The sequence below is a fragment of the Dendropsophus ebraccatus genome, chromosome 5 (assembly GCF_027789765.1).
Source record: "Dendropsophus ebraccatus isolate aDenEbr1 chromosome 5, aDenEbr1.pat, whole genome shotgun sequence".
In the NCBI taxonomy this organism is placed as follows: Eukaryota; Metazoa; Chordata; class Amphibia; order Anura; family Hylidae; genus Dendropsophus; species Dendropsophus ebraccatus.
The window spans coordinates 125096507-125124430 of NC_091458.1; the positions used below are offsets into that span (position 1 = coordinate 125096507).

The window sequence follows — 27924 nt, forward strand, 5'->3', positions numbered from 1 at the left end:
AACTGATTGGACTTGAGCATGCTGGAGTTGTGTTCATCTCTATGGCCCTTGCCTAAATCTGGGGCGAGAGAAGTCTACGTAACTGGCATGGCCAGATCTGGAAATGTCCAAACAATTAAACTGTCAACATGGATTAAAAAATGTTCAAAAAGTCATATGCACCCAGAAATGGCACCAGTAAAAACAACAGCTCACCCTGTTATAAAGAGACAAGCCCTCACACATCTTCATAGATAAAAAAAATGAAAAAGTTATACAGCCAGAATATCGTGATGCAAGGCTGATTATTTCTTTTTAAATAAATGTTTGTTTTATGTATGTTGTAAACATAAAAGAAACAAAACTATTTCATTTAAAAGTATCATGGTATGGATAACATGGTATGGGTAAGTATCATGGAATGGGTAACATAATATGGGTAAGTATCATGGTATGGGTAAGTATCATGCTATGGGTAACATGGTATGGGTAGGTATGGTATTGGTAACATGATATAAGTAAGTATCATAATTTGGGTAACATAGTATGGGTAACATGGTATAGGTAAGTATCATGATATGGGTAACATTTTATGGGTAAGTAACATGATATGAGTAAGTATCATAGTATGGGTAACATGGTATAGGTAAGTATCATGATATGGGTAACATTTTATGGGTAAGTAACATGATATGAGTAAGTATCATAGTATGGGTAACATGGTATGGGTAAGTATCATAGTATGGGTAACATGGTATGGGTAAGTATCATAGTATGGGTAACATGGTAAGTATCATGGTATGGGTAAGCATAAACACAACTTCTGAACAGATCGTCTTCAGTCTGTACATCCTGAATAAATATACAAATCTACAAAATAATACAATCCCATCCGCTTCTGTTCAGTGCCAGCAACACGAGCTCGCTGCGTCCCTCTAGTGGTTATTTATGGTATTACTAAGTTTTAGGAAGTTCTTCCAAGTCGGCAGCAGTTCCCCCCCTGGTGGCGCCTGTCAGTATTACCGCTCCTCCTCCACTCCTGACGTTACTGGCAGCACAGTAGGTTGTGCAAGATGGCGAGCAGAGCCATGTCTGTGGCATTGAGTAGGGCAGCGAAGATCCAGGCCTGCGGGCCGAGCGTCCTGCTGGTCAGGTGAGAACAGGGCTATTGCTCGGCTCGTCCTGCTGCATCCCCCATCCTGCGCCGCTGTATGTTTTCTTATGGATTTTAGCAGGGGGCAGTAGTGATAGTGAGAGGCTCGGGGCACTCGGTGAGCGGCTGTTGCCCCTGCAGGGGGTTATTATTATTATTTAGCCTTGTTTGCCCCCCTGTGACTTGTACTGCGCTCCTGCCATGCATGTGACATGTGCACAGCTGCCGGCCGGCTCAAGGTCACTGCACTCTCTATGGGGGATCCCGTGCAGGACACCCCAGCACTGTCCCCAGTGACCCCCACTCCCTCCAGCCTGCATCTGTAATGTCTCTGTACAATGGGGCAGGAGACTGTAAACAATAACTTGTAACAATGAACAATAATGGAACCCGAACTGCTAATAAACACAAAGTATCAGCAGAATACAGGTGGGGCTGCTGATATCTAGTAAATAAGACATAGGGACAGGTAGTATACAGAGAAGACGCTGGAGTATCTGATAGTACACCTACAATGGTAGATGAGGACACTGCATAAACAGCAACACTTTACTATACTCTACAACATGATAGTTACCCCCTCTACCCCCCCCCCATACTATACATCATGATAGTTACCCCCTCTACCCCCCCATACTATACATCATGATAGTTACCCCCTCTACCCTCCCTATACTATACAACATGCTAGTTACCCCCTCTACCCTCCCTATACTATACAACATGCTAGTTACCCCCTCTACACCCCCTATACTATACAACATGATAGTTACCCCCTCTACCCCCCCATACTATACATCATGATAGTTACCCCCTCTACCCCCCTATACTATACATCATGATAGTTACCCCCTCTACCCTCCTATACTATACAACATGATAGTTACCCCCTCTACCCCCCCATACTATACATCATGATAGTTACCCCCTCTACCCCCCTATACTATACATCATGATAGTTACCCCCTCTATCCTCCTATACTATACAACATGATAGTTACCCCCTCTACCCCCCCATACTATACATCATGATAGTTACCCCCTCTACCCCCCTATACTATACATCATGATAGTTACCCCCTCTACCCCCCTATACTATTGAACATGCTAGTTACCCCCTCTACCTTCCCTATACTATACAACATGCTAGTTACCCCCTCTACCCCCCATACTATACAACATGCTAGTTACCCCCTCTACCCCCCATACTATACAACATGCTAGTTACCCCTTCTACCCCCCATACTATACAACATGCTAGTTACCCCCTCTACCCCCCCATACTATACAACATGCTAGTTACCCCCTCTACCCCCTATACTATAAAACATGCTAGTTACCCCCTCTACCCTCCCTATACTATACAACATGCTAGTTACCCCCTCCACCCCCCCCCCCATACTATTGAACATGCTAGTTACCCCCTCTACCCTCCCTATACTATACAACATGCTAGTTACCCCCTCTACCCTCCCTATACTACACAACATGCTAGTTACCCCCTCTACCCTCCCTATACTATACAACATGCTAGTTACCCCCCTCTACCCTCCCTATACTATACAACATGCTAGTTACCCCCTCTACCCTCACTATACTATACAATATGCTAGTTACCCCCTCTACCCTCACTATACTATACAATATGCTAGTTACCCCCTCTACCCTCCCTATACTATACAACATGATAGTTACCCCCTCTACCTTCCCTATACTATACAACATGCTAGTTACCCCCTCTACCCTCCCTATACTATACAACATGCTAGTTACCCCCTCTACCCTCCCTATACTATACAACATGCTAGTTACCCCCCTCTACCCTCCCTATACTATACAACATGCTAGTTACCCCCCTCTACCCTCCCTATACTATACAACATGCTAGTTACCCCCTCTACCCTCACTATACTATACAATATGCTAGTTACCCCCTCTACCCTCCCTATACTATACAACATGATAGTTACCCCCTCTACCTTCCCTATACTATACAACATGCTAGTTACCCCCTCTACCCTCCCTATACTATACAACATGCTAGTTACCCCCTCTACCCTCCCTATACTATACAACATGCTAGTTACCCCCTCTACCCTCCCTATACTATACAACATGCTAGTTACCCCCTCTATAACCAGCCGCAGAATTTCTGGGAATTTTTAAGTCTGTGGCCTAGATGGGCAAATCCATCAGCGGGCTGCAGGCGGCCATTTGTGGCAGTCCCACAGATATGTGTATATGTAAGGGCTGAGAATGGTATCATAAATGCGAAATGGAGATGTTGCTCTTTTTGTTAGGGGTAAACAAAAGTATTAAGCAAGGGCTACATGGTGACTTTAGTCGTGCAACAGTAATGGTGTGTTTACACAGGGAGGTTAAGCTGACAGATCTTTGGAGCCAAAGCCAGGAACAGACTATAAACAGAGATCAGGTCATAAAGGAAAGACTGAGATTTCTCCTCTTTTCAAATCCATTCCTGGCTTTGGCTTAAAAAAATCTGTTAGAAAAATCGCTCTGTGTAAACGCACCATAAATGACTAATTAGTTATTTGTCTGCAGCTTTGCTGTCATGTGACTTTGTTAGAATTTGCAGACAAGTTGCAAACTGGTTGCAGTCTTATGCGACGCAAGGTCACTGCTGAGAGTCATGTGTGACCTGTGACTAAAAACCCATCAAATTTGGATTTTAGGGGACTGTTGTGTTGTGGATGCGATATGTTGCATGGTCACTGCTGTGTGTAAACCAGCTCTTAGGTTCAGTAGTCGCCTATAGAGCAAGTTGTGTTTTGCTCAAAATGCTGTGTATGTAGACGTGTTAGTATTTCTATATGGCAGGGGTACTCAACAACTTTTAGTGAAGCTCCACTTACCGGGGTCTATTGTCAGGTGAAGGTCCGAGCTGAACATCAGTAGTAAACATGTTTTGTTACTTTTCACAAACGTTGTTGAACTATTTATATACAGAATTGATGCGTGTTAGTGGGCAAACTGGCATTTTTTTCTCTCTCATCGGCCCTTTGATATTAGGTACAAAGGGGGTGACTGCCCCAGTAGTATATAGCCCCCTGTTGCTCCCTCAGTAGTATATAGACCCCTGTGCGCTCCCCCAGTAATATATAGCCCCCCTGTGCTTTCCCCATTAGTATATAGCCCCCCCTGTGCTCTCCCCAGTAGTATATAGCCCCCCCCTGTGCTCTCCCCAGTAGTATATAGCCCCCCCTGTGCTCTCCCCAGTAGTATATAGCCCCCCTGTGCTCTCCCCAGTAGTATATAGCCCCCACTGTGCTCTCCCCAGTAGTATATAGCCCCCCCTGTGCTCTCCCCAGTAGTATATAGCCCCCCCTGTGCTCTCCCCAGTAGTATATAGCCCCCCCTGTGCTCTCCCCAGTAGTATATAGCCCCCCCTGTGCTCTCCCCAGTAGTATATAGCCCCCCTGTGCTCTCCCCAGTAGTATATAGCCCCCCCTGTGCTCTCCCCAGTAGTATATAGCCCCCCCTGTGCTCTCCCCAGTAGTATATAGCCCCCCCCTGTGCTCTCCCCAGTAGTATATAGCCCCCCCTGTGCTCTCCCCAGTAGTATATAGCCCCCCCCTGTGCTCTCCCCAGTAGTATATAGCCCCCCCCTGTGCTCTCCCCAGTAGTATATAGCCCCCCCTGTGCTCTCCCCAGTAGTATATAGCCCCCCCTGTGCTCTCCCCAGTAGTATATAGCCCCCCCTGTGCACTCTCCCCAGTAGTATAAAGCCCCCCTGTGCGCTCCCCCAGTAGTATATATAGCCCCACTGTGCAGTCCCCCAGTAGTATATAGATTCCCTGTGCTCCCCCTCCCATATAACAAAAAAAACACTCATCTGGGTCCAGGCGTCTCCTCTTCTCTTCCCCTCTTCTCTTCCCCTCTTGTGGCTGCACTGCAGCGGTCACAAAAGGGCCGCTTTCCCCTTGTTCTGGCCCCGGCACTCCAGTGACGTCACTCGAGCCCTGGCACCAGAGGCAGAGTGCGGCCTCTTGTGACCGCTGTGGCCAGTGAGGGGAGTCAATGGCTCCCTCTCTGCCAGTGCTGCCACACGGTAACTATGAGCGCTCATATTTACTTTGCAGTGCGCAGCTCAGTATACAGGTATACTGCGCTGCAGCAGGGGTCCGGACAGCTGGCCTTTGCGGTCGGCCAGTTGTGGACTGCTATATGGATTTTTAAAAAATGCAAAAAATAAAAATGCAAAAGGTCATGGGAGCCTTACAGATATTGTTGCCATTTGGGCCTTGTATTGAAGTGGTTTAGGACTGTTCTATGTGCCCATCTGTATATGGCCACTTTCCTATATATCTGCAGATCTGCCATCTGGCCTGCAGGCGCTGGATCCAAAACCTCTACATGCCGGACGGTTGATTGGTCTGACGTTGTGCCCCTTCCATACGTTTCTCCATAGGCTGCGACGTTGGATGCAAAAGATCTAGTCTGTGACATCCAGTGTTCCCATCAGAGACTGTCCATAAACTCATAGCGACTTCTGTGTGGACAGAGACATCTGAACCTGCAACATCTAATCTTGAGAATCTAACTTTCAAAGGAAATATCTTAAAGTGTCACTGTCGTTACATTTTTTTTTTTTTGCAGAAATCGATAGTATAGGCGATTTTAAGAAGCTTTTGTAATTGGGTTTATTAGTCGAAAAATGCATTTTTATCATAAAAAGGCAGTTTGAAGCTCTCCCCCCTGTCTTCATGGTTCTCTTATGGAGAGGGGAGGGGTTGAGGGAGATGAGGCACCAAAACAGGACAACAAAGAGTTAGTTTACAGCTACATCACTGGGCTATCTCCTCTGAAGTCAGCACTGACCTCTCTGACTTCTGAATACTGGCTTTCACACAGGTCCTGCTATGTAATCCTTTGTTCTCTGCTCTCTGCTGTGACTAATCTCCCTCCTCCCCCCTCCCCCTCCCCTCTCCATAGGTTACACAGGGATGGACTGATGTAAAAGAGTTGAGATTTCCTGATCATGAGCAGTGAATGAGAGAGAGAAAAGGGAGGGGGGGGGGGACCTGGGGAAAGTCTTTTTGAATGCAGATAATGGCATATTTGCCTTATAAACCCAAATACAAAGTTTCTTAAAATTGCCTGTACTATTAATTTCTGCAAGAAAAAAAAAAAATTAAAAACAAAATACGACAGTGACACTTTAAATGTGAACTAGAGCCGCTATAGCTATATTGGTGACTCCAGTACTATATTAGTAAATAAAACCCATAGTAATTGGTCCATCTGTGTATCTGCAATAGGTTCATCTCAGTGTGAGTAATTCATGTACCTGACTCTATCTAGGAGCGGCAGAAGGTAATGTGTTTGCTCTCTGATAGTGAATCCCATTCATCTTATTAAGAGCATCTCGTGCGGTGGGTAGAGATGGCGTGAGGACTGGCTGGGCAGCTGGAAAATCTCAGGCTGTGGTCACACTTCTGTCATTGTTTTTATTGTTCTTCTAAACCATGGATGGGGAGCCTTCAGCCCCCCAGCGGTTGCAAAACTGTAATTCCCATCATGCCTGGACAGCTAAAGCTTTGGCTGTCCAGGCATGATGGGAATTGTAGTTTTGCAACCGCTGGAGGGCTGAAGGGTCCCCATCCCTGTTCTAAATCGAAGAACCACAAAAATATTGGCAGGGTAGGACCCCCCTCACCAAAGGCCATCAGGTTTTTATCATGGTGTCCTGGATTTTATCAGTTTTTTTTTTTTTTTTGGCTGAAATGTGTAAAGAGGCTGGGACTTCTGTGGCTATGGCTCCATCATGACCGCCACTTCTAGGTTGGGCTCTTGTGGTAGTATACAGGCCATGCCCATCACTGGTGTCTTTCTTCAGAACAGTAGCCATATACATACCTATTGGGTTAGCTTTGAACTCTATTTTACACTTTATGGGGGAATTTATTAAACATGGTGGCCGTATGGGTGTGAATGAAAATCAATAAACCATTGACTTTCATGGACACCACAGCCAGCAAGCTGCCAACTGCGGCTGTAGAAAATAGACATGTTCATTATTTTGTGGTGGCCATTTTTCTATTGAAAACAATAGTTCATAATGAATTCTGAAGCCTACGGCCTTTGTTTTCAATGACCGCTACAGCTGTAGTTTTCCGAATTTATTACAGCCTGTGAACATAGCCGTGGACTGTAAGGGCCCTATTACACGGAGTGATAATCGGCCCAATGCGGAAAATTACCGCTACGTGGAATAGAGACAACAATCAACCAATGAAACAATCATTGACTGGTCCTTTCTTTAGGCCCTGACCTAAAATCATCTGTTACCTATCACACATCGCTACTAGAGATGAGCGAACCTCGAGTCCATCCGAACCCGAACTTTCGGCATTTGATTAGCGGTGGCTGCTGAAGTTGGATAAAGCCCTAAGGCTATGTGGAAAACATGGATATAGTCATTGGCTGTATCCATGTTTTCCAGACAACCTTAGAGCGTTCTCCAAGTTCAGCAGCCCCAGCTAATTAAATGCCGAACGTTCGGGTTCGAATGGACCCGAACCGTGTTCGCTCATCTCTAATCGCTACGTGTAAGGCTGGGTTTACACTACGTTTTTTGCAAAAAAAACTATGAAAAACGGACAGAAAAAAACGGATGCAAGTGTGTGCATCCGTTTTGCTCCGTTTTTCCATTGACTTCCATTATAAAAAAAAATCCTTTTTTTTTTTTTGACTGACACAAAAACGTGGTTGACCTAATTTTTGTGTCCGTAAAAAAAAATGGATCCGTTTTGATCAGTTTTTTTATTTTTATAGTAGAAGTCAATGGAAAAATGGATCAAAACGGATGCACACACTTGCATCCGTTTTTTCTACCTGTTTTTCCATCCGTTTTTTGCAAAAAAAACGGATTGCAAAAACGGAGTTTGAACCCAGCCTAATAGCGATGCACGACCGGCAGCTAACGATTGCCCTAACAGTTAACAGCTAACGATGTCTGTGCAGCCCTTGCCAAACGACTATTGGGCTGTGTAATAGACCCAGTAAACAAATGCGGATCTAGCAGATCATTGCTCATTTACAATATTGATCATAGGATCCTAATACAGGCTGCATCACACGATCAGGATACATCAAGAAATGCATAAATCCAATATGACGTTCGAAGGTGGCCAAGCCAACACTTTTTATTGTATAAAATAAATTCAAGACAAAATTATTTATCTAAAGTCTTATTTGATGGTTTTTGCTACTGTTGACCCTTTCCTATTATGACTCTGAGTACGTGGGTATCCTGTGGTTACATTCCTGGGAAAGGTCACTGTGTGTCTTATTTATCTTGTAGGACTGTTACTATATATATATCATCTCTATGGGCTATTTAAAGCTCCCGACCCTTTTTACAGTTTAACACAAGAAGATATTTTTAAATGCAAATAAAAAAGGATAATACAATACATGGATAAAGCTTATACAGTCACACATGATGCTGTGTGCTGAGACTCATTGCTGCACAATGGGGAATAAAGTTTCTTGTAATATAGCCGACAGGTTCTCAAAACCTAGACTTTGTGGACCCCATCTTCACTGTGACATGCCAGAAGTTGTTTACATTGGGTGGTCTGTGCTATGGAAAGGGGAAGAGGGAGAAGGGAGATTAGTCGCCAGCAGAGAGAAGAGAACAAAGGATTACACAGTGGGAGCTGTGTGAAAGCCAGTATTCAGAGGTCAGAGAGGTCGGTGCTGACTTCAGAGGAGATAACTCGGTGATGTAGCTGTAAATTAACTCTTTGTTGTCCTGTTTTGGTGCCTCATCCCCCTCTCCCCCCTGCATAGAAAACCATAAAGACAGGGGCGAGAGCTTCAAACTGCTTTTTCATGATAAAAATGCATTTTTCAGATAATAAACCCAATTACAAAGTTCCTTAAAACTTCCTGTACTATTGATTTCTGCAAAAAAAAAAAAAAAAAAAAATTAAACGACAGTGACACTTTTTAATGAAAAGGGAGCAGAGGATGAAGGTAAGAAAATTCATCCTCAGGCATCAGCATTCATTATGACACCAGTAGCACCCAAACTGTTACTACATTCACGCTACTGTACTGACACGCTGTCACTACAGTAGCGTGAGCATTTAAACAGTTTCAGAGCTCCCGAGATCATCATAAATGCAAATTTTGCTGATGTGTGAATGGTCCCTTACAGTTTATCTATTTTACAGGTTATAAGGTAACTAGAGATGAGCGAATCTCGAGAATGCTCAAGTCGATCTGAACCCGTACGTTCGGCAATTGATTAGCGGTGGCTGCTGAAGTTGGATAAAGCCCTAAGGCTATGTGGAAAACATGGATATAGTCATTGGCTGTATCCACGTTTTCCAGACAACCTTAGAGCTTTATCCAAGTTCAGCAGCCCCAGCTAATCAAATACCGAACGTTCGGGTTCGGAACGACTCGAACCCGAACCCAGTTTGCTCATTTTTAAAGGTAACCCATCATTTGTCGGTGGTCAAAAGGATGTCTGGAGCCTAAGGGTCCTATTAGAAGGCTTGATCATAAACTGTAAACAAGTGGCAATCTGCTAGATCAGGGCTCAAGGGCTGCGCGGACATTGTTAGCGATGCCCGTGCAGCCTATGCCTTTAGTGTAAAGTAACTCGCCTCACCACGTTCCCCTGATGTTCTCAGGCATTCCAAAGTGTATGCAGCTCTGCCTTCTGCTCTGGTCTCTGCACTGACAGGCCGAGGCCACTCGGCCAATCACTGGCTGAGACAGTCTGCGGCTAGTGATTGGCTGACCGTCCGGTGGCCTGTCTCGGCCTGTAATTAGCTTACCAACCTGGAGGCCTGTCTCTGCCTGTGATTGGCAGAGCGGCTACAGCCTGTTAGAGCAAAGACCAAAACAGAAGTCAGAGCTGCAGACAGCGGGGAAGGCCTCCGAGGATGACCGGGAATGTGGTAAGGTAAGTAAATACTTTATTATTTTATACTACAATCATCAGCTGATGACTTTGGTTCTGGACCTAAAGAAACCTAATCGATTCATTGGCTGAACGTTCACTCTGTCACATGGAGCGATAATCAGAAGGATCGGGCCCTGAAACTACAAGAGCAATGAACTGTTCTCCAGATTTTGGAATAGTGGCATGATTGAATAGTTTAATTTGGGTCATGGATGGTTGCCAGTCCAGTATCAGTTTACTATAATGATCATAAGATCTATCAAAGTCCTCTCTTTAGGTAATAATTGACTACATGGAAAAATAGATTCTGTTCCAATATTTGCATTAGAGATGAGCGAACCTGGAGCATGCTCGAGTCTACCCGAACCCGAACTTTCTGCATTTGATTAGCGGTGGCTGCTGAAGTTGGATAAAGCCCTAAGGCTATGTGGAAAACATGGATATAGTCATTGGCTGTATCCATGTTTTCCAGACAACCTTAGAGCTTTATCCAATATCAGCAGCCCCAGCTAATCAAATACCGAACGTTCGGGTTTCGGATCGACTCGAACCCGAACCCGGTTCGCTCATCTCTAATTTGCATGCCAATCGTCAAATTGCCCATTTTTTCCTCCTGTGGTTTGGGTTCTCATTGGCTCTAATGCATATTCTAATTGTAAACAGTAATGGTCAGCCCATTGTGCAGCCTTGATACCAATGCTTATACTGCAAGTCTTGTTTCCATGTAATAATTCCATTAAGAATGCTTTGAGATATTGGTGAAGGAAAGTATTCTTTTATAGGAGTGTTGTGTAAAAATAAAGTTTAACATGAAGATTGAATCTCTTCACAGGGGCCTCTCCGCCTCCAGTTCGAAAGCCAGAGAAGACAGCTGGTTGAGATCGCTGTTTGTTCGTAAAGTAGATCCCCGGAAAGACGCTCATTCAAATCTACTGGCCAAGAGAGAGACCAGCAACCTCTATAAAATACAATGTAATTGTTACAGCTTTATGCATAGTTTTTTGTTTTTCTTTAAGTGGTCTTCCTAAAACTCCGTAAGCTCTGATGTTTCCATACCAAGGAGGAGTTATACTGAGTCTTTTCCAACAATGATCTATATCAATCTGCTTATTTCTTCTTGCTCTATAACATGATGGCTAGATAGCATTGTCTTAGAAGCAGGTTCACTTTAAGAACTTACAGTAAAGGTGAGCTCAGTGACTATCATGTAATGGATACATGACATTATGTAACAAAGGGTATGTTCACACTGAGGAAAAAAGTTCTAAAGATGTATTACAAAGTTTGGGTACTTTCACACTTAGGAAAACTGGTGGATTTCTGAGCAGAATCCCCGCCGCGGACTCCTCTTGGAATACTGCCTGCCTCAGGGTAATGTATAGGGCTCCGTGGCTCTCTGCTTAGAGAATTGACAGTGAGGCAGGTGGGATTCCACTTGGAATTCCCACCTGTTTTCCTCAGTGTGAACGTACCCAAACTTCGTAACTTTATAACTTTTCTGGTGTACCCCTTTAAACGTTTGATGAAGGAATGAATTATGAATCTAGTGCATTCTCAGGACATTGTTAGCGATGTCCGTGCAGCCCTTGCTGTATACAGCAAATAAAAAAGTATATATGTCACCTCTCCACGCTACCCGGTGTTCTTCTCACTTTTACCCCCTCCCCGCAGCTATTGCTGGGATTTTAGAGACAGTCTCTGAAGTGACAGGCCGCTCTGCTTATCACTGGCTGAGATTGGACAGGGCCACTGATTGGCTAAGCAACCTGGTACTTCAAAGACCAGTGTAGAAGCTTCAGTGGCTGTGTCGGAAAGTGGGCAGAAGCAAGAAGAACACTGGAGACTGTGGAGACGTATGTGTAAAGTTTTTTCTTTTTTTTTTTTTTTACAGCTGACACCTCCTATTACACATAGCGATGCGTGATCAGTGGGCAATGATTCTTAGGCAGGACCAAAATACACGATCAGTCAGTGTTCGTTGTCTTGATTATAGGGAGCCAAAATCTGCTGAATTGGCCTGATTCAGCAGATTATCTCTCCATGTAATAAGGCCCTTAGGCTCCTCTTACACACTCAATGTGCGGCCACAAATGAGCGCCATTATAAGGCATGATTTAATTGTGCGGTCAGGCTGCACAAACCATCAATGTATCATTCATGCAGCCGCTTAAATGTATTGTTATTGGCCGCACATCTCCTGTTTGGACAGATAGATGTGCACCTGATGCCAATGATACCGGCCACGCAAAAGATTCATTCAGCCAATGAGTGAGCGTTTCCTTATTCTACAGGTGATCGCTGGCCTTTTTACACAGGACGATTATCCGGTTAGGGTATAAACCCACACACCGTATACACAGCGTATTTACTGCTGCGATACGCAGCGAATACGCAGCAAAAACGCAACAAATACGCAACAAAAACGCAGCAGATTAGATCTAAATAACTGAACTCAGCATTAAATCTTCACCATCAAACTGCTGCGTATTTGCTGCGTATTTGCTGCGTATACGGTGTGTGGGTTTGTACCCTTAATGAGTGTTCTGAGAAATGCTGGTTAACAATAATTGTGTAAAATTGCCTTTATTCCTTCATCAGCGTGTACTGCAGTGTACATAACATTGTATGGGAAGGGCAATAATCCGGCTACTGAGGGTGTAAAGCTGACAATATACACATTTATAACATTGTAGAATCTATGTGATTTGCTTGCATTATCTGCATTTCCTTTTCATGCTCTGTTTCTTTTGTTTTTCCAGTTCACAATGTAAAACCTGAATGCCTTGATGCCTACAACAAGCTTTGGTAAGTTACTTTTACACTTAAAGTGCTAAATACTGATACTATGGGGGAGATTTATCAGACATGATATAAAGTGAAACTGGCTCAGTTGCCCCTAGCAACCAATCAGATTCCACCTTTCATTTGTCCAAAGAGTCTGTGAGGGATAAAAGGTGGAATCTGATTGGTTGCTAGGGGCAACTGAGACAGTTTCACTTTACACCATGTTTGATAAATCTCCCCCTATGAGGACATTTAGCCCCGCATCTTTCTATTATGTCATTAAAAACAAACTTTTTAAAATTGACTTTAAAATATAGGTAAATGGGTCCAAGGAAAGCGAGTCACAACTGAATGTGTCCAATGTAGTTATTTATAATATGACCCATGTATGTATCCAGAAATCTAAGAGCTCTGCACCATTAACATTTTGTCCCATACCACTGATGACATTGCTGTACTGCTTGTAGGACTGTATGAGAGATAGTCAGCGGGTTACCATGGGTATGATATCAGAAGGGATTTATAAGAATGGGGGAGAAACGGAGTGTGTGTGGGGGGGGTCCCCGGCCCCCTTAACCCGCCGCTGCCTGGAGCATAGATTACCTGGTCCGCGCTCCGGCTCCATCTGAGGCTCTCGGCCCCCGTAAGTCCCACTCAGCCAATCACTCTGCACGGGCCCGCCACAGTCACCGATTGGCTGGGGCTGGAAGCCTCAGATGCAGCCGGAGCAGCCGCAGGCAGCTAAAGGCGGCGGGTTGAGGGGGCGGCATTTACATACTCACAGCGGGATGACCATTCTGCTGAGAGTATGTAATCTCATTGGAAATGACAGTTTGGGACCTGCAGCTGATTTCACTACGAACTCGCAGTGAAAAAAGGCACTACAAGTGAGCGCTGATCTAGCTGATCAGTGTTTGTCTGCGTCCTTACAGGGCCCCATATCAGGCCATGTAAAAAGACCCCTGGTCTTTTGGATTTTCTTTAAAAAGTGAAGGCAGCAGGGAGATTGAATTCAGAGAAGTTTGGGAAACCCTCTTTGACACACTTGCTTTAGAAAATAAAAGCATTTTTAGCATTCTGGAAGCATAGCTGGATATATGAAAGGTACCATGTGTCTCCATGACCTAACAATTATCTAACAGCATCAGCGGTTTGCAGTGTGAATCGCAGATTCCCTTTTAGTAAATGAACCAAATTTATAAAACTGTGTAAAATAGAAAATGGAGTAAGGGCCCTATTCCACAGTAACGATAATCGGCCGGATCGTTTGGTGAAATAGAGATCGTGTCATCGGCTGATCGTTCAGTTAGGGCCAGACCTAAAATCATCGTTCCTCCACCGCGCATCGCTACGGTTGAATAGCGGTGCACGGCGGGCGACCGACGATTTGAGAAGAAACAGCAGCATCATACATTACCTGGCTGCAGGGCTTCTTCTCTGCGCTGTCTTCATCCCCGGGTCCCGCACGCTCTATCTTCTAAATGGCCGGTCAGCTGACGGAGCGCTCAGCCAATCACAGGCCGGGACCGCCGCGGCCTGTGATTGGCTGAGTGTGGCCTGTCAGCTGACCGGCCATTCAGAAGATAGAGCGCAGGGGACCCGGGGAGGAGACGGAGCAGAGGACAAGCCCTGCAGCCAGGTAATGTATGATGCTGCAAGGACATCGGTAACGATGTCCTTGCAGCCCTCGCTCAACAATCATCGGGCCGTGGAATAGGCCCAGTAAACAAGCGGCGATCTAGCAGATCGACGCTCGTTCACATCGTTGATTGGGCCCTCCTCGGCCCGTGGAATAGGACCCTAAGTTTCCCCCAACAATCAAAGTGCAGCTGTTACTATACCAGCTGTGACTGGTTGTTATGGGCAGTTTACACCGCTTTCAGTGGCACACGGTGTAAGTGTCTGATAAATCTGGGCTAGTATATGCGTGTGTATTTGTATTGTTGTTTGTCATCTCCTATTCTAAATGATCAGGTAAATTTAAAAATGAAAAGAGCCATAAACGCTGCACTACAATCTTGTTTTCACGTGTATTGTTTTTCAGTGAGGAAGTACTGTCCAAGGTCCATGAAGGAGAGGAATACCCATGTACATTGGTGGGCACTTGGAATACATGGTACGGAGAGCAAGATCAGGCAGGTGTGTGTGTTCTCCATTTACAGCACAACAAGTTTACTAACATGCTGTTATGTATCACGTGCTGACTGGGGTCTTGTCCTGTTACAGTTCACCTGTGGCGGTATGAAGGAGGATATCCAGCACTTACAGAGGTGATGAGTAAACTTAGAAAAAACAAGGTAAGTTCTCACAACAGATTCCAAACCTGTCAGGGAATCACAAATTGCAGCAATAAATTTACATAGTACTAAAGTAGCTAACCATAAACATATATACTAAAGGTACAGAGCTACATATAGGTGAAGTCGAAGTGCAACAGAAATAAAGCTGAGCCACAGCATGCACGCCTCCTCCCCATCTCTCAGTCAATACAGTGAGGGTGTGGGAGGGAAGGGGCATTCATGCTGTGGCTCAGCTCAATAAACAGCTATTATAGCTAGTGGAGGCTTTGACTGGCCATTTATTTCCTTGCTATGGCCCCTATGGTGTTACATTGTGAACATATTATAGATGGCCAAGGATTGGCACTGTTTTTAGCATCTTTCTGCTCTAGCTCATAAAGGGGGGCCATGAGAAGAGGATTCTTCTCTCCTTATAACTCCCATTGGTCCCAAAATGGCATATGGACATGGTTTTTTATTTTGTACACTGTAGGCTAGGTTCACGTCTTGTTTTCTGCCCCACACCAGGCTATACTTCAGAAACCTATGAAAAAAAGGGTTGCTGACGCTTAGGCTAGGTTCACACTGCGTTTTCAGCATCCGTTTAACGCATCCGTTTTTTTAAAAAACGCATGAAAAACGGATTGCAAAAAACGGATTCATTTGTGTGCATCCGTTTTTCCATTGACTTCCATTATAAAAAAAACGGATCCGTTTTTTTTGGCGGACCAAAAAACGTTGCTGACCCTATTTTTCTGGACGTTAAAAAAAACGGATCCGTTAAACGGATGCTGAAAACGCAGTGTGAACCTAGCCTTAGCCGGATGTGTTGCCGACAGCCCCATTAACCTAATAAACAGGTTGTAGTCATTTTGTGATCATGTTCTGTGAATTTTCCAGGACTTATACGTTTTTTAAGCGTGGTCGGCTTGATACGCTTTTGGGTCTCAACCAAACACCATGAAACACTATTCTTAGTAAATCATTGTCAATAACACTGAATACAGTTGTATATCTGTAGATAGAGTTTTATCTAGACATTATCTACAACAAAAACATTTTCTAAGTATTTTTTATGTTTTACTTTGTTCATGGACAGGAATTCACAGAGTTTCGCAAAGAACGGGGCCAAATGTTGCTGTCTCGTAAAAATCAGCTACTACTTGAATTCAGCTTCTGGAACGAGCCGGTCCCTAGAGCAGGGCCAAATATATATGAGCTAAGATCTTACCAACTAAGAGTGAGTTGTGATTCAGCATGATTATGTGCTTTATATGTGTTCTATGTGGATTGTATAGGGGTGGCATGGAGGACAGTACTAACAAACAAGGGTATGTTACGCTTCACATTAATGTCCCTCTTACACATTAGTATCATACTGTCCGCTGTTACGGATCCATGATTGTGGACTGTATAGTATTCAATATTTTTAACCTGAATCCTATCCGTAGGTGCGGGTCCACAATTATGGATAGGATCACTGATGTGCTAATCGGGCCTAGCTCATGCTCTTTAATTTTGCTGATTCTTTTTAATAAATTTTGACGCGAGTATCATAAAATCCTCTTTGATATAAAAGCACAAGTCCTGCAAAAACAAAAAAATCTGGTGCAGGGGGTGCCCCTACAGCACTGTGTCACCAGCTCTTTGACTGGGACCTGCCTGCTCAGCCAGTCAGTGAGTGCAGTGGTGTCCCGCCCCAGTCACTGACTGGCTGAGCAGGCATTCCTGAGCTGACAGGATTATTTAGCTTACCGTCCACTAACTTAAAACTAAAGGTGCCCATACACCTTTAATAAATGTTGGCTGAATGATTATTCGTTCAACATTTATCTTTTATCCATTCATAAGTGTTGCTAGACGTTTATGTGTTCACTATTGAGAGAGGTAAGCTCTGGTGCTGGCTTATCCCTTCCAGAAAAATCCATTACGCTTGACCTATTTCTCTACTGACATCTCTCGGTGGAGATTTGGGAGGCCCCCATACACCTTATATACTGACAGCAGAACCTTCCATCGTTGGCGGTTTCAGACGTCTTTAGGATAAAGTGTATTGGGGTCTTGCGTTGTAGACACTACTGAGGGAATTTCTCAATGGTTTTTGTGTAGGCTTTGATGTAAAATCATCTCAATCACTTATTTGCTCAAGGATTTGCGACTTTCCTGTGTTTTGTGCAAAAATTTCAAAGCACTGCACAAAAATTGACAGTGTTGTACAGAAATGTGATACTTTCTTATAATAGTTTTCTGGTGAAACCATTGATAAATTCCCCATCATAGTCGCTTAGTCAGATGTCTCTACTTATCAGGTCACATGCAATGAGTATGGATTGTGTAGCTTGCAGCAGTGTACACCTGAGCTTTCTGTGCTGGTATTATATCTCTTATCAGTATAGTATACTGTGATTGATGTTCGCAGCCTATCGCCTAACCCTGTACTGTGGTCAAGCATGTGATGCCATGTGTAACTGCTAGTGATGTTTGTGTTTAGACCTCCACTATACTTAGATAAAATTATTAGTACTGCCCTCCTAAAAATTTCCATTTTGCTACATGGGACATGCTTTTTTTCTTTTCCAGCCCGGAACCATGATTGAATGGGGAAACCACTGGTAAGGACCCAATACATTAGACTAATAATTCCTATTCAGAAACTAGTAAAGATATTTTACTTACAGACAATTTACAGCCAAAACTTATAACTGGCCATGTAGTAATACATCTGACGTTTGGAGCCACAGTATTGGCAGCCATATTGGCTGTCATTTTATAATAGTTTTGCAGCAACTCACAGTAAAATAAATATATGACCAACTTTGGCTACTGTTTCAGCGTATGTCTATCTATCTTTATATTTGAAATTGTAATCATTTAAGAGGACCTATCACCTGAATAAATAAATAAAAAAAATTACAATTAAAAAAAAGCTTATTATGTCACAGGCACAGTCAGTAAATGACCCATCCTATTACAGGACTCAGGTAAAGCGATCGATCGTGACTATTGATAGATATTCATGACTCTGACACTGTATGCTGATGGGGACTTTAGGATGTTGCCAGTGGAATTAAAGATATTTTATTCATATTTGGGTTATTTGCATTCAGAGCACATGCCCTAAAATTTATTTATTTTTTACATTTAAAAAATTAGTTTGAAGGGACTAATAATGTGTCAAGGAATAAACATAACCAGGTGATAGGTTGTCTTTAGGGCCAGTTCACACGGAGCAAAAGTGATGTGTGAATTCTTTGAGCAGAGAGCGATGGAAGTGGAGGAACATTAGCCCTCCCATAGAGAAAAAGTGTCATGCTGAGGCAGACGGAATTCTGCGACAGAGAGCTCTGACACTTTTGCTCCGTGTGAACTGGCTCTTAAAGAGGACCTGTCACCCCCAGTGCCGGGGTGACAGGCTCCCGACCCTCCGCTAGAGCCCCTCATACTTACTTGATCGCGCGCCGCTGAGATGGGTCCGACGCTCATAGAGAATGAATGGAGCGTCGGACTCACCATTTATTCTCTATGAGTGTCGGACTCATCTCAGTGGCGCATGTTCCGGGCTTCCCGCGGGGATATCTCCGTCCCGGGAGCGGCCGAAGAAGCAGGACCCGGCGCAATCAAGTAAGTATGAGGGGCTCTAGCAGGGGGTTGGGAGCCTGTCACCCCGGCACCGGGCCAACAGGTCCTCTTTAAGGATAATTCTCTATTTGTTAGCTCCTATTTTCTCTGTCATGATAAAATGTCACAATAAGAGATTAATCAGAAATATGATTAAGAGCTGACAAGAGCTTATACCCTATAAAGAAATAGAGGGACACAACAGGAGTCAGGGCCCTGCTCACAAGAGCTTAGTCTATGAGGAATAGAGGGAACACAGGGCATCAGGGCCCTGCGCACAATAACTTGCAATTTGTGAGGGAATAGAGGAGACACAATATGAGTGATGGCCCTGCTCACAAGAGCTTACAGTCTATATTGAAGTATTAGAAGCCAAAGTTACATCTAGCACTCCTCTGTTCTCGGTGATCACTGGAATCCTCCGTATCCACTGAACATCTTTTTTGCTTTTCATTGTAGTTTCTTTTATAATATCTTATATGGAGTTGGGTTCACTTTACAGCTACATCTAAAGGCAGAAAGGAATCATCAAAGACTTCAACAACTTGTATTAAAGTGTCCCTGTTGTTATAACTTTCAAAATCTAAATCAACAGTAGATCTGATATAAAGCAAGTTTGCAATAAACATTCATTATTTTTTTTTATCATGCTGTAAAACAAAGCTATAATGTACTTACCAGAAATCCAGGTCCAGTCTCCTGGAGGCAGCTTTTTACTGTTGTGCTGGTTGGAAAAAAAAGAGACTAAACACATGAAGTCCTGGCCAGTACTGAGAGTCACGGCTCAATGTGTCCATCAATTAAAGGAGAAGTCCGGCCAAAATAAATTTTTGATATGTTATTACTTATGGAAAGTTATACAAATTTCTAATGTACATTAATTATGGAAAATGCATATATAGGGCTATTTCCCTTAATTTAGTAGATCAGGAAGTGTTAGAATTCTGTCAAATACAGTGATGTCACGACGAAAGGTGTAATTCCTATGGCGTGTCCAGCAGGGGGCACTCTATATGTAGAAGTCTATGGGACTTTATTGTTTCTATGGATTTCTATGTAATGTAGTGTACCGTATGCTTTATTGAATGAATACATCTATGGAATACTTTGGAGAGCAAGTGTCCTTGCTCCATACCTTGCTCCACAAAGTATTGCATAAATGTATTCAATCAGTACATTAGGATATCACAGTAAGCCCGCCGATCCGCCGCACTCCCGCCGATCCGGACTATATACACTGAAATACATAGTATGAGCAGGTGATGGGAGTAGTAGCTGGGTTATGGCTATCACTTGCTTGGCGCAGGGGGGAGCCGCTCATCCATCACACAGGAGCGCTCCCCCTCCTCCTTCCGGGGTCCCTCCCCCCTATCTTATGGCTGACTCCCTGCCTGGCCGTCGCTCTCCCCCCACACATAACGGCTCCGATGCATCCTGGTGTCCGCACTGACTGTCCTCTCCCACACTTGCTGACCAGGAAGCATCGGGAGACGGTATGTGTGGGGGGAGAGCGGCGGCCAGGCGGGGAGTCAGCCCTGGGATAGGGGGGAGGTTCCCCAGATCCCGGAAGGAGGAGAAGGGGGGAGCGCTCCTGTGTGATGAGCGGCTCCCCCTGCGCCCGGCGGCAGGCAAGTGATAGCCATAACCCAGCTACTACTCCCATCACCTGCTCATACTATGAGCAGATGATGGGAGCAGTAGTTCAGTGTATATAGTCCAGATTGGCGTGCGGCGGATCGGCGGGCTTACTGTGATATCCTAATGTACTGATTTGAATACATTTATGCAATGCTTTGGGGAGCAAGGACACTTGCTCCCCAAAGTATTCCATAGATGTATTCATTCAATAAAGCACACTGTACACTACATTACATTACTTTGCATAGACATCCATAGAAACAATAAAGTCCCATAGACTTCTACATATAGACACTCCATAGGAATTACACCTTTCGTCGTGACGTCACTGTATCTGAGAGAATTCTAACACTTCCTGATCTACTAAATTAAGGGAAATAGCCCTATATGTGCATTTCCCATCATTATTGTACATTAGAAATTTGTATAACTTTCCGTAAGTAATAACATATCAAAAATTTATTTTTGCCAGACTTCTCCTTTCAATGACTGCCTTCTCTCAGATGACCTGGGAAACACGGAACTTCCTGTGTTTCCCAGGAAGGTAAAATTGCAAACTTGCTTTATATCACTGTTTATATCTACCGTTGATTTAGATTTTGAAAGTTTACTAGTTTAATCTGGACCAGTAAAAGTCATCCCATGCGGCCTATGAGTGGTGTTAGGATGGATCACATAATACTCCTGGATGGACTTTAAACTACTTGTTCTAGAGGACTTCCCGTGTGTGTGTGTGTGTGTGTGTGTGTGTGTGTGTGTGACACGTGACCCCTCTCCATAGGAAAGTCCACTGTAATTATATTTTTATATATAAAAATGTGTCTGAGCTTTTGCTTGGGACAAATGCAGAAGAAATAATGGAATGATCATCATGTTTTGATAATGCAATGCAGATAAAGAATTCAGCAAGCTGTGCCCCTCATCGCTAACACTTAGGGCATTTCAGAGAAATATACAGCGTAAAACAAAGCCATGTCAGCCATATATAATCTACCTGACCACTGCTTTTACAGTGAGATGGAATAAATTCCTGTTTTATTGTGACCTGTGCTGTTTGTTTCTGTATCTCAGGGCTCGTGCCATTCGCTATCGACAAGACAGCGGTGAAGCTGTGGCTGGATTTTTCTCACAGATTGGACAGCTATACATGGTCCATCATTTGTGGGGTAAAAATTTATATGTTTTATTTTTTTGTACCAAAAGGATCAAAATGTAGCTAATCTAGTTCTAACACCAGAGCTTCTGACATGGCTAGCTATGGAGTCTCTGAGAGTCACACTGAGATGTAACACATTACCACAATTTATATCATTTATACCTACTATGTATACCTACTGGCAGAAGTGTTACCCAAATATGACATCTATGGTCTATCTATAAGCTTTGGAACGTCAATGATCTTTAGCACAAATATGCCACATCAATTGGTAGAACTGCTTAACCCCTTGTATACTGGGCAGATGTGTTTTTTGACAAGCATTCTTTAATACTGCACTTTTTTGTGCCATATGGATGTCCTAAAGAACTGCCCTTTTTATCAACCACCCCTCTATTGCTACATTGGTCTCTTTGTGCTAAAAACGGCTGGGGGTTCCCATGGACGGCTGCCATTTGGCTAAGTGGAAATGGCCAAGAATGATTTAGGGGCAGTAAACTCATATCATTAGATGTACATTACTTATATTATGCAAAAGCAGCTAATATCTTAACTATTTCATTCTAGCTTATACTGATCTGCAGTCCAGGGATGACATTAGGAATTCAGCCTGGCAGAAAGATGGCTGGGATGAATGTGTCTACTATACAGGTAGGAGGCCAAAAAACTATCTCAATTTTTAACTTTTCAGTTCAGTATATTACAGGTATATATGCATATATTGATTTTTCAACATGTTGAAAGCCAACAATCAGCCGATGATCCTTTCTTTGCCGGTTAACTTTCTGGTAAAAGTGTGTTTGTGTGTGTATGCATATATATATATATATATATATATATATAATATACACTTAGAAATCTATATCTATCTTTATATATATATATATATATATATATATATATATATATATATATATAATTTGTTTTTATTATTATTTATCAATTTCATGGCTACAATTCCAGGACAAATTGTCATTGATGCAAAACTTTTTGCTCATTCTAGGCTAATGGGCAATCCTACCTAGTGATTGACAGCTCTCTATATGCTGGCTTATACACCCAGATAGCTGTCAATCACTGAGTAGCTCCACCCACATGGTGATCCACTCAGCTCCTTATGTATTACAACAGATCAGACTTTTTCACTGTGACTCGTTTCTTTTAAAATCACTTTGCACCTGCTTCAGGATAAACTGAAAAAATTCTGAAGCGGGCAGTCCTCTTATGATGTGAGCGGGGTATGGACCTCCCAGAAGCGCCTTTGCCTGCATTGTAAAACACTTAAAGCAAATGTACCAGAAGTACATTCGCTTTAAAATGACACTGTCACCACCCCCTTTTTGGGGTCCGCCTTCAGTGCTTCAGTCACAGCCAGTGCCTGGGAATAGAGCAGTGCCGTACACAGGAACCGGGCCACGGTTCAAAAAAAGGAGCACAACACTGGCGCCATTCTATTCATGTGAAAAGCTTAAAGGGACACTGTCCCCCCCCCTTTTTGCATTCTGACTTCTCTACACAGGTGCAATGGGTAAATTTAGCAGTTTTCATAGCTTATTTTATATCATACGTCATGGTGCTTGTTTAAGTAAAGTGATATTTTATCAACTGCAGATTGTGCTAAGGGGGCCCTCCGTGACGTCATCAGCACATAGGCCCCGCTCTCTCGACACCCATTGGTATGGTCAACCTAGAGGGGGTGGGGCCTAGACCTTTAGGCCAGCCTGTTCCAATGGTCTGTGAAGGGGCGGGGCCTATGTACCTATAATGTCATTGTGGGTGGGGCTAAGTGACACTGTTGTCGTGAAGCCCCACCCACTTAGCAGAATCTGCAGTTGATAAAATAACACTTTTTACTTGAACAAGCACCATGACATATGATATAAAATAAGGTATGAGAACTGCTAAATTTACCCATTACACCTGTGTAGAGAAGTCAGAATGCAAATAGGGGGTGACAGTGTCACTTTAAGCTTTTCACATAATTAGAATGGCGATGTTGCCGTGGTCCTTTTTTTGAACCGTGGCCCAGTTCCGGTGTACGGCGCCATTTTATTCCCAGGCACTGACCGTGGCTGAAGCACTGGAGGCAGGTCAGGGAATAGAACGGTGCTGTACATGGGAATCAGACAGTGGTTCAAAAAAAGAACCACGGCATTGGCTTCCCCGAGCAAGTGCTGTTCTATCGATGGGGAAACCTTAAAGCGTAACTGTCATGTTTTTTTTTTTATTATTGCAGAAATCAGTAGTATAAGCAATTTTAAGAAACTCTGTAATAGGTTTCATCAGCCAAAAAAGCCTCCTTCTGTACTCAAGAAGCAATCTCCCAGCCTCCCCCCCTGACTTCTTATCTGTGCATTATCAGGCAAACACGTCTTCATTACAGAGAAGCCAGTGAAGACGGGCTCTGCTCTCTCCATTGTAAGCCTATGAAGGGGGAGGGGCTGAGGGAGATGAGGAAGCAGGAAGAGGTGACATGAAGGTCAGCTGTTTGTAGACTCTCTGGGCACCTAAAACGCTAAATTCAGAAAGGTCAGTGCTTATCTATGAACTTACTGAGAGAAGATTGCAGGGTGTTGTGCTTTGCAGAAATCCTCCGTGCTCAGTCACTCCTAACAGCCCCTCCCCTCTCCATAGCCACATAATGGAGACAGAAATCCTGCTTCATTTGATGTGAGGGGGGAGGCTGGGAGATTGCTTTTTCACTACAGAAGGAAACTCTTTTAGTACATAAAACCTATTACAGAGTTTCTTAAAATCGCTTGTACTGTTGATATTTAATGTTTTCAGAAAAATGACCCTGAAATGACAGTTACACTTTAAAGCAAATGTACTGCTGTACATTCTTTTTAAAATGTCTACAGCACTTTCTGGGAATTCCATCCTTCACTTGCAATACAGGAGGACCACGCATCTGCAGGAGTTTTTTGTGTTTTTGTGATAGACACACTTTAAGCCATGCCCATTAAAGCGACTCTGTACCTTCAATCTGACCCCCCCAAACCACTTGTACCTTCAGATAGCTGCTTTTAATCCAAGATCTGTCCTGGGGTCCGTTCTGCAAGTGATGTAGTTATTGTCCAAAAAACAACTTTTAAACTTGCAGCCCGTGCCAAACGGGAATATCTGTGCCCTAACTTTGCACCACTCCTCCGTTCCTCCTCGCCACCCTCTTCATCATTAGGAATGCTACTGGAACATTCTCTCCATGCTGAACATTGCACAGGTCCTTAACGATCCAGCCCATGTGCCGGGCTGGCACAGCTGACGAATAGTAGGCAATCTCCCTGGAGCATTCCTAATGATGAGGAGGGACAGAGAGGTTGTGCCAGCCTAATGCATACACAATCCAGGCCACTCCCGTAGGGCACGGGGCTGCCAGTTTAAAGGGGTAGTGTGGCGGTAAAGAATTATTGACAGAATAACACACATTACAAAGTTATACAACTTTGTAATGTATGTTATGTCTGTGAATGGCCCCCTTCCCCTTGTCCCACCCCCCCCCCCCACCCGTGTACCCGGAAGTGTGGTGCGCTATACATACCTGTCACGTGTCGACTCGTCTCCAATCTTCAGTCTGCGATGTCGTCTTCGGGCGGCCGAGCCGAATCCCTCCAAACGTCCTGAGTGCCGGCCGCCCTCTTCAGCATCATCGGCTGCTCAGCCGCGATTGGCTGAGCATAACTGTGCTCAGCCAATCGCTGCTGAGCAGCCGATGATGCCGGCACTCAGGACGTTTGGAGGGATTCGGCTCGGCCGCCCGAAGACGACATCGCAGACTGAAGATTGGAGACGAGTCGACACGTGACAGGTATGTATAGCGCACCACACTTCCGGGTACACGGGTGGGGGTCATTCACAGACATAACATACATTACAAAGTTGTATAACTTTGTAATGTGTGTTATTCTGTCAATAAATCTTTACCGCCGCACTACCCCTTTAAAAGTAAATTTTTAGCACAATAACTGCATCACCTGCCGAATGGACCACAGGACACATCTTGGATTAAAAGCAACTATCCGAAGGTACAAGTGGTTTGGGGGGTCAGATTGTGGGTACAGAGTCGCTTGAAACTACAGGTAGCACGTTTCTACACATAAATTTGATAGCACTTTGTCAAACTGTGTCACATTAATATTCAGCACTAATGGTTTTATACGTTTTAGTCCCTCTTATACAGGAGATGGAATCCAGGATTATGATCCCATTGAAGATTTCTCCTCTCCAGTAATGCACAAAGCTTCTCTTGTGCCTCAAAGGAAAAAGTGGCAAACTGTTCCATCGATGATTTCATGAAAAAAAATCAAGACATTCAATCTCCCAAGACAAATGATCAATGTAGAACATAGCTTTCCGTATGATGATGAAAACACAGTCCATGAATCGTTCTCATCTCCCTAAGATTATTGATTTGGTTACAACCACTTGTGATAAGGAGAAGATATGCATTTCTTAGTACAGTGGCGGCAACTGGTAGCCCATTGTTCCCTGCCTCCTATTACAGGACTGAAGACAATGCACTTGCAACTGTGTATTGTCTTGCCATACTGATACTGTAGACTTGCCATATTCACAGGGAAGGCAGGACATTTTATTGCATGTGCAGCCCTCTTAAAGTTACACATTATATTGAAATTGCTGTCCAATATGTAGGCATCATGTTATAGAGAAGGAGGAGCTGAGCAGATTGATATATAGTTTTGTGGGTAAAGTTCCAGGATAACTTGTCATATATTCATGTAAATCTCTGCTCATTCTGGGCCACTGAGGCAAGTGGGCGGTGCTACTCACTGATTGACAGCTACTTTTACGCACACTTATACACTGATAACTGTCAATAACTCATGAGCAGCCATTTACCTGACTATATATTAGTCTGTTCAGCTTTCCCCGGCTGTATAACATGCTGCAGATTATAATATATTTTCAATGTGCCAGGTTCCCTTTAAGTAATCTGTAGGCATCTGAGACCCCATATGGTGGTAAGTTGACCACCACTGGCCTAGTATCCTCTATTGTCATACTATCACTGAAGTCTGGTGCTTCATTTATAAAGAATTTTCCAGTCTTAATATCTATGAATACTGGTGCTTACCAGTGAGACCAGTCAGATGTTTGTTCTAAAATAATGGTAGCCATCTGACTGGTTTTCCTGAGGCCTATCTGATGAATTTCTACATTCAAAACTAAATTTGTTTTGGCCTTTCTAGTATTAAGTGGTTTATGAATGGCAAACATACAAGGCAAGTATATCAGACTCTATTCTAATTGTCCAGTTATACTCTACGCAAAAATTGCCAGTAAAATAATTACGGTAGATATACTGTATTGCGTTGTACACATATACCTTTTATATCTATTTTTCGTCCTTGGCTCCCACTATGTTGTCTGTATCTTACAACTATCCCCCAGAAGTGCAGCCACCTCTAGGTTCTGGGGTTGAGACGTTGCAGGCCTGCCCATCCAGTCAGCGGCTGAAACATTGTCCTTAGTTGCTGGTTGTCTAAGGGGGCCTGCAATGTCACAATTCCAGAAGCATTCATACTGCGGGGATGGATCGGTAACCTACCAGTGGGGTCAGGGAGATAGGTGTAATTTCTTTTTTTCAAATACCCCCAACTTTGGCATACATCAAAGTCACCTGCCCAGACAACCCCTTTAAGCTACCTACTTTAAAGAATTCAAAGAGTTGCCCCTTTTCTGTGAATGAAGTCCTGGCAGGAGTTGCCATAAGGCCAGTGATAGCCTTGGTAAGTGGAACGCAGGTGGATACTGCAAGTCTGAACAACTGACTTCTATAATTTGCAACCACTTTCGCTAAACTAGTGCACCCCCAGTGCTCCACCATCCAACACAATTCCAGGTAGACAATTGGAAATTTAACCCATGTTATGGATACTCTGTTACATTGCTCTAACCAATTTATTTTGTGTGGTGTTGAAAAGTTACAAAAAATTTTCATAGTGTAATTTAAATTGTATACAGGTTAAAGGTCATTGCGCTTTTGTGTTCATCTTTTCCCATAACACGCTATTGTTTTTTCGGTTCTGTCCTATGTGTAATGTAGAAACGCAACATATCCAATGAATATAAGTATAAGCACCAGCAATATCAATCAGATCACCATAGCTTGTAAACTGCATATTATATTGCCAGGCGGATACTTGTGTTTTCCCCAGAAAATGAGATATTGCTGTACAAGGTCAACATTTGGACATGCTGTCAGATGAGAAAAAACTTTAGTTCTCTATGTAAAGAGAAACTAATTCTCTAGAATACCTTTGTAAATTGTTACAATATGAAAGGTCATCGTGAATAAATATGGTAACTGGTTTTCTGCTCAATAATGGTAATAAAATCATTTTATTTCACGATA

General features: G+C 43.5%; 1 protein-coding gene across 1 annotated transcript; it reads left to right on the forward strand.

The window, feature by feature from the left end:
- Window positions 1-1020: 1020 nt before the first annotated feature.
- On the forward strand, window positions 1021-27924 carry NIPSNAP2 (nipsnap homolog 2). Its single transcript, XM_069971183.1, has 10 exons — window positions 1021-1132; window positions 10906-11045; window positions 12833-12878; window positions 14902-14996; window positions 15084-15154; window positions 16236-16376; window positions 17717-17748; window positions 21464-21558; window positions 22116-22199; window positions 25715-27924. Exons 1-10 carry the CDS (start codon window positions 1053-1055, stop codon window positions 25777-25779), a joined length of 849 nt encoding a protein of 282 aa, XP_069827284.1. The 5' UTR covers window positions 1021-1052; the 3' UTR covers window positions 25780-27924.

What these genes read in the sequence shown, in the direction of transcription:
- NIPSNAP2 (XM_069971183.1), top strand. Translation starts at nt 1,053, where the DNA reads ATGGCGAGCAGAGCCATGTCTGTGGCATTGAGTAGGGCAGCGAAGATC. An exon ending in CCGAGCGTCCTGCTGGTCAG is followed by an intron (nt 1,133 to 10,905) that starts GTGAGAACAGGG and finishes ATCTCTTCACAG; the next exon opens with GGGCCTCTCCGCCTCCAGTT. An exon ending in GTAAACTTAGAAAAAACAAG is followed by an intron (nt 15,155 to 16,235) that starts GTAAGTTCTCAC and finishes GTTCATGGACAG; the next exon opens with GAATTCACAGAGTTTCGCAA.